The 6,514-nt window shown below is 42.9% G+C and overlaps 1 protein-coding gene across 1 annotated transcript; it reads left to right on the forward strand.

Annotated features, from left to right (window-relative positions):
• The first annotated feature begins 212 nt into the window (after nucleotides 1–212).
• MC5R (melanocortin 5 receptor) lies at nucleotides 213–4,996 on the forward strand. The gene is made up of 2 exons (XM_046671762.1): nucleotides 213–353; nucleotides 1,472–4,996. The coding sequence occupies exons 1-2, from the start codon at nucleotides 250–252 to the stop codon at nucleotides 2,472–2,474; spliced, it is 1,107 nt and encodes a 368-aa protein (XP_046527718.1). The 5' UTR covers nucleotides 213–249; the 3' UTR covers nucleotides 2,475–4,996.
• The last annotated feature ends 1,518 nt before the right edge of the window (nucleotides 4,997–6,514 follow it).

A 6,514-nucleotide genomic window follows, 5' to 3' on the forward strand; every position in this document is an offset into this window, starting at 1 on the left:
AGAGCAGTGACCCCTTGGGAGCGGCAGGGTCATGCTCTATGGCTCTGACCACTAGGTGGTACCTCAGGCGGGTGGCCCGGAAAAGAGCAAGCTGTGGGATGGGGGGACAGACTCTGGGTGGGAGGGGGCGGCGACAGGGAGGCGGGCCTGTAGGCAGCATAAAGGCAAGGGAGTGGCCACGGAGGCTCAAGCTGCCTTTGCCTCAGTTCAGAGGAGTCCCTGTCCGGGGGTGATGGCATTTAGCCCCTGATGCTGTCACAGCCGTGGATGCCAGGTGCCCAGGCTGAGCCAGTGTCCCAAGCCAGGGGCCCAAGGGCTGCCGTGCAAGAGAAGAGGCGCGAAGGAGAGCACTGGTAAATAGCCAGACTTTCTATTCACTTAAAATTGCCTTGAAAGGAATGCAAAATCATGCCAAATCTACTTGTAGAAGAGAGCTAGTTGAATATTTAAACAGCTTGATATGATGTTTAATATAATAATATAATTGGTTGCTATCTCTGATATACTCTGATAACTAGACCTAATTAACAAATGATTACAGTTTAATAAATACTTATTATTGATGATGAGAATGGTGACAGAAATTTTAACTCTTTCCCTAGATGTGCTCTGAGTTTGGAGAGCAAAGGCTTTTTGAATATAAATCATGGGAGAAAAATTAGGCAGCAAAGGAGGGACTATCTTGCTCTCGAACTTGGTAAATTTCAATCCCTTGTTTCTTCATGCCAGACATATGTGGAACTTAGAAAGCTACCAGTCAGACTTTGTGGAATTTCAAATGCAGAATTCAGAGAAAACATTTCTTGAGGGGAAAACAGCATCCTGTGTGGCTCAATTTTAACATGAATGTGCAAGCTAAATTTATGAATTGAAGACAGTAACTTTTATATGTGGTTATGCTCAAGTTAACGGGTCAACTTGGTTACAATCTTAGTTACAAAACAGAGACTGAATTCTAGTGGATTTTAGAAGTGTGAGAACAAATGTTAAGAATGCAACTGTCTCTCTTAAGAGAATATGGGCCCATATATCCTTCAGAAATCTGAGCTCACGTGAGCAAATGCAGTGCAGGAGCCTTAGGAATGTGAAAATCAGGAGACTGGGAGGGATTTTGTAGGTTGTGAGTTGGGGACACTTTTGAGAGTGAACTTGGGCCCCAGGCCAACAAGCATAAAAAGTGAAGCTGTCCTGGGCACACTGAGATGTGTGGTCACTCCGTGAAGAGGTATGTAAAAGAATGGAGCTTAAAGGAAGGAGGGCAGAGGAGGCTGGTGGAGATTCTGAGCCTGCCTGTGGGAGAGACACTCTTCCAGGAGTCAGGGATACAAGGCAGACGGGGCACGCTGGCCTCGCCCTGTGCATTGAGTCCATGCTGCCCTGTTCTTAGGCTGTACTTGCTTTTAGCACGCTACTGTACTTTTTCGGTAGAGTGTTAACCTCTCTGGGTCATGAATTAAAACCTGTTTTACAGTAAATTTGCTGCCAGAAGAGGAGCAATGAATACTTCATTTCATCTTCATTTCTTGGATCTCAACCTGAATGCCACAGAAGGCAACCTTTCGGGGCCAAATGACAAGAGCAAGTTTTTGCCATGTGAAGAGATGGGCATCACTGTGGAGGTGTTTCTGACTCTGGGTCTCATCAGCCTCTTGGAGAACATCTTGGTCATAGGTGCCATAGTGAAGAACAAGAACCTGCACTCTCCCATGTATTTCTTTGTGTGCAGTTTAGCAGTAGCTGACATGCTGGTGAGCATGTCCAATGCCTGGGAGACCATCACCATATACTTAATAAATAATAAGCATCTGGTGATAGCAGAAACCTTTGTGCGTCACATTGACAATGTGTTTGACTCCATGATCTGCATTTCCGTGGTGGCCTCCATGTGCAGTTTGCTGGCCATTGCAGTGGACAGGTACATCACCATCTTCTATGCCCTGCGCTACCACCACATCATGACAGTGAAGCGTTCCAGGGTGATCATTGCGTGCATCTGGACCTTTTGCACAGGCTGCAGTATTGTTTTCATCATTTACTATGAATCCACTTATGTCGTCATTTGCCTCATCTCCATGTTCTTCACCATGTTGTTCCTCATTGTGTCTCTGTATATACACATGTTCCTCCTGGCACAGACTCATGTCAAGAGGATAGCAGCTCTGTCTGGATACAGTTCTGTGCAGCAAAGGACCAGCATGAAAGGTGCTGTCACCCTGACCATGCTGCTGGGTGTTTTCATCGTGTGCTGGGCTCCATTCTTTCTCCATCTTACTTTGATGATTTCTTGCCCTAGGAACCTCTACTGTTCTTGCTTTATGTCTCACTTCAATATGTACCTCATACTCATCATGTGTAATTCTGTGATCGATCCTCTGATATATGCCTTCCGCAGCCAAGAGATGCGGAAGACCTTTAAGGAGCTTATTTGTTGCCATGGCTTCAGAATGGCCTGCAGGTTCCCTAGCAGGTATTAAACAGGAAGTTCTCCTCCTGCAGCTCTCTTTTCTCCTTCCTTTGCCTTATGGCAAAGTCAGGTACGGCAAGGCAAAGCAGGAAAACTAGAAATCAAAACCGTGCATTCCCCTTATCTTCTTTCCATCTCGAATTTGTGCTTAAGATGCACCCTTTTTTTCCTTCCTGTGGCAGTTGTTGGGTCAGACAAGTGCATGCCACTTATCCATTTTGCTAATGGTCTGTGACAATTTCTTGCTGTCCTGTTTTCCTTCTCCTTTTTCTCCTGCTCCCACCCATTTCTGGGGGCCTTGTCCATCCTCCATCTATTAAGTGCGTGCTCAGGGAAGGTAAAACCTCCTGGGTGCAACTCTAAGCGTGATGAAGAGCTGACAGTAATGGAAAGAAGTCTGTGAACATCTACATCATTTCTGACTGCTTTCTCTCCCCAGAAGTAGTGCCATAACCTTGCTTGATGCTCCTGGAGTTGTGCATGCTTTGGGAGGCAGAATAGAGGGGTCGAATTCTTTCTATTTGACATTTCCTGTTCATTTGTTATAGGACGTCTCTACAGCTCTCTTTTCCTGAACTTCTAGTTTTATGGCTTGTGTTCATAATTGTCCAAGGATGGAATTTCCTTAATTACCCTCTAGTCAATCATGTTTTTGCACTTACCCAGATATAAACCTTCATGTTCCAAACCTTGCCTCATGTGGTGTGAAAGACTCTCGACTCTTTCTTACTGTCCTATTCTGACTCACTCCAGGGTTTCCAAATGAGCGTTTGAGGGCATGTCAGGGGCTCCAGGCACCCCTGTGCTGTGTGCAGCACATGCCTATAACCAAGCTATCTTTGATCTTCTCAGGGGCAAGTCTGTCTTGGAGTCTCAAACCCTGTTGCTGTATACTTTGCACATCGCCCCTCAGTCTGACTCCAGCAGCCAGAGAAGGTCAGGTGCCTTCTCTAACCCAGGGAGTGCTGCCTTCTCCAAAGTAGAATGGAGTGAGAAAATCTGAGTTCAGGTCCTGACTCTGCCATTAACAGGTGATGTCTCCTTAGTCATCTCATTTCAGGTTCCACATCTGTGTTGACCTCACAGGATGGTCATGAGAACTACAGGAGAAAATGTGAGAACACCTTGAAAACTTGTAAAGAACCACAGGGATTGGCTATTTGTTTTCAAGAAGTGTTGCAGTGGGATAAATACTAGGTGAGAATGCAGAGGGCAGTGATCAGAGCAGTGGCTGGGAAACCAGGAGGCCTGTTTTGCCACACAGCAACTGTGTGACCTTTGGTATGTCTCTAACCTCTCCGTCCCAGTGTTCTTATCTGCCGGCAAGGCTTGGTCCTTACAGCTCTTATATTCCATTTGATTATTTTTGGTGTTAATATCTTCTCTTTTCTTTTGGATATTCATGTCTAGACTGTTCCCAATGAAGGACAAAGTGTGAATAAAGCAGTGGACCGTTAGGGCCGCACAATGATGAGCTGTTGAAGCCTGTTGGGGCAAAGGAACTTCCTGGGTGGGTGTAGTACACAAAAATAACTTATAGACATGACCTCTCACCTTTGGCAGTTCGGAGTCCAGAAAATAATGATCCTGGCATGAGCAGGAAAGTGGATAAGACATCCAAATCTTTGGAAAATGGCAAATTGACAACTGAGGTTAGAAGATGCAGCCAGACCTTCAAATGGGTCCTGTTTCTTTTAGTGAATGGTCATGAGTGTATCCATGAATGTAAGGGATCTTCATGTAATGATAATGGGAAACCGCTGTCTGTTTTTACATGGGACATCTTAGGAACCTAGGTTCTGTGAAAGGTAGCCGCTTGACTTTCCTGCTTATCTCTGTGGCCCTGTTGCCTGCAGCAGTTTCTGGTACAAAGCAGGCACTCAGCTGATGTTTGTTATTGTTGCTAAGCAAATGTGTATTTAATCTGCTGCCCAAGAACAGATTGCCAAGTAGCACTCACTGAGTGCTACCTGAGCTCACCAGAGTGCAGATCTTATGGGTGGAATCAAATTTTGGCCCTTGTGGTTTACACTGGTTCCATCTGGGAACTCACTTCCCATTAGGCTCACTCTCTGCTCTGGGTGTTTCATGACTTCAGACAAGGTCTGACCTTTCTATAAAAGTCTTTAAGGAAATGCTCAGATGTCTTTTAATCTCCATATAATTAGTGCAGAAATAACCCAAGTGTTCAGATGTGTCTTCATTTGGAAGGAATACATGTACATAGTGACTTGGTAAATATCTGCAAATGAACTAGCCCTTGGAATCCCAACACAAAGTCCCCTAATCAAAATATCCATTTCACTGTTGTATGGCATTTTATATTAACTCATTCTGTTTCTGTAGGAACTTTATTTGATGTAAAAATATGTGTTCAAATAAATGATTAATAAAATGCAAGGACCAGACCACCCACATGAACTGGTTTTTCTGATGTGTGATATTCAGAATGTTTTTGGTCTTCTTACCAATTTGTCAGCAGCTGCTGCAAAATGAGAAGGTATATTCATTGGTCAATTATGGTGAAGTATCCTTGACAGTATTTATCACCTGTAGGATGGCCATTTCTCAGTTCAAAATTATTTAACTCCTGAAAATAAAATAAAATTCTACACTTGACATTATACACTGCCCAAAAGTCTGTCTGTTAGTAAAAATGTAAGCATTTTGAAGATGTCACCTATCAGTACTCAGTGTGGGGCAAGAAGCAGTGGCTGTTAGAGACTCTCTGCTATCGAAGGACTGGTGGGGCATGAATTATTTCAAGTCTTGAATGTTTCAAGTTACATGGAAACATTGTCCACAATTCAAGATGCTACATATAAATAAATGTGGATTTTTGAGGCTCAGACTATACGTGTTGTAAAATGAGGGCTGTGATACTCTCCCATGGTTGTAGTGGCAATTCTCACTGGTAGATGCAGGGTGTATCAGAGTTTTGGGGTGAGAGTATAATTTTGAAAAGGTAGGTAGTCTCTACATCAGGTCCAGATGTGACTCCTCTTGATTTGGAAACCAATAGACTAAAAGGACAACTTATCTGATACTGTCCTCCAAGTCAATGGACAATGATGGAAAAAGGGACTACACACAGACACTCCCACTCCAGAAGAGGAAGAATAGGATCCATGGTATTACAGTTCCAGGGCTCACCAGCTACTGCTACCATATTGGACAGTGCAAATCCAGATCTATTTCCCAGGCTTGCTGCATGTTCCTCCTTTTTTGCCCCAAGGACTCTTTCTTGCTCTCATCTTAATTATGTATGCTTTGAGTCTATCAGGCTTTGAGGGAGAGTCATGCTCTTAGTTTCTTTTCTCTGAGCCATTTTGTCCAGTTGAAAGGATTCACTGGATCCTTTTGATCCATCCTTATTGGACTTTACTCTGAGATGGCTTCCTTAATCCACTCAGGGGATTTTTGATGGTGGTGAAAGCTGTTCCCTTGATTTGATCCTAGTGTCTGATCTGAGTTTTAATTGGTCTATGTTGTTCAACTTTCTTAATTTTGTCTTTTACTTATTGGATTGAGAAGAGCTGTCTCTTCCCACTCTGAAGTCCCTGACTCTGGATTTTCTTGAATCTTTAAAAAAAACTTTTTTTATGGTAGTTTCAAATGTATCACTAAAGAATCCTATTTATTTATTTATTTACTTATAAAATTGTGGTAAAATATATATAACATAAAATTTTCCACCTTAACAATTTTTAAGTCTCCAGTTCAGTGGCATTAAGTGCATTCACATCGTTGGGCCACCACCTCGAATTCCTTTTACTCTTGCTTGCATTCAGTTAATTCTTTCCTTAGCTCATCTCTTTCTTGTAGTATCTCATTAAATGGAGACAACAGAAACCGACACAGAGTATTGATGTCATGTTTTCTAGCCTTTCCTCGTACAATTGTATATATTATACATCAGTCAAGCTGTCTTTTTTTCCACCACATAACAAGCATTACCATTCTTCCTTGCTCTCTGTACACCCATTTTAGGATTTGATCCAGTCATTTTTTTTTTTTTTAAGATTTTATTTTTTTTTTCCTTTTTCTCCC

The sequence above is a fragment of the Equus quagga genome, chromosome 9, assembly GCF_021613505.1.
Source record: "Equus quagga isolate Etosha38 chromosome 9, UCLA_HA_Equagga_1.0, whole genome shotgun sequence".
Lineage (NCBI taxonomy): Eukaryota > Metazoa > Chordata > Mammalia > Perissodactyla > Equidae > Equus > Equus quagga.

Coding starts and splice junctions, on each gene's coding strand:
- MC5R (XM_046671762.1), top strand. CDS start 250: ATGCTGTCACAGCCGTGGATGCCAGGTGCCCAGGCTGAGCCAGTGTCC. Junction 354..1,471: donor AGGCGCGAAGGAGAGCACTG/GTAAATAGCCAG, acceptor CCTGTTTTACAG/TAAATTTGCTGCCAGAAGAG.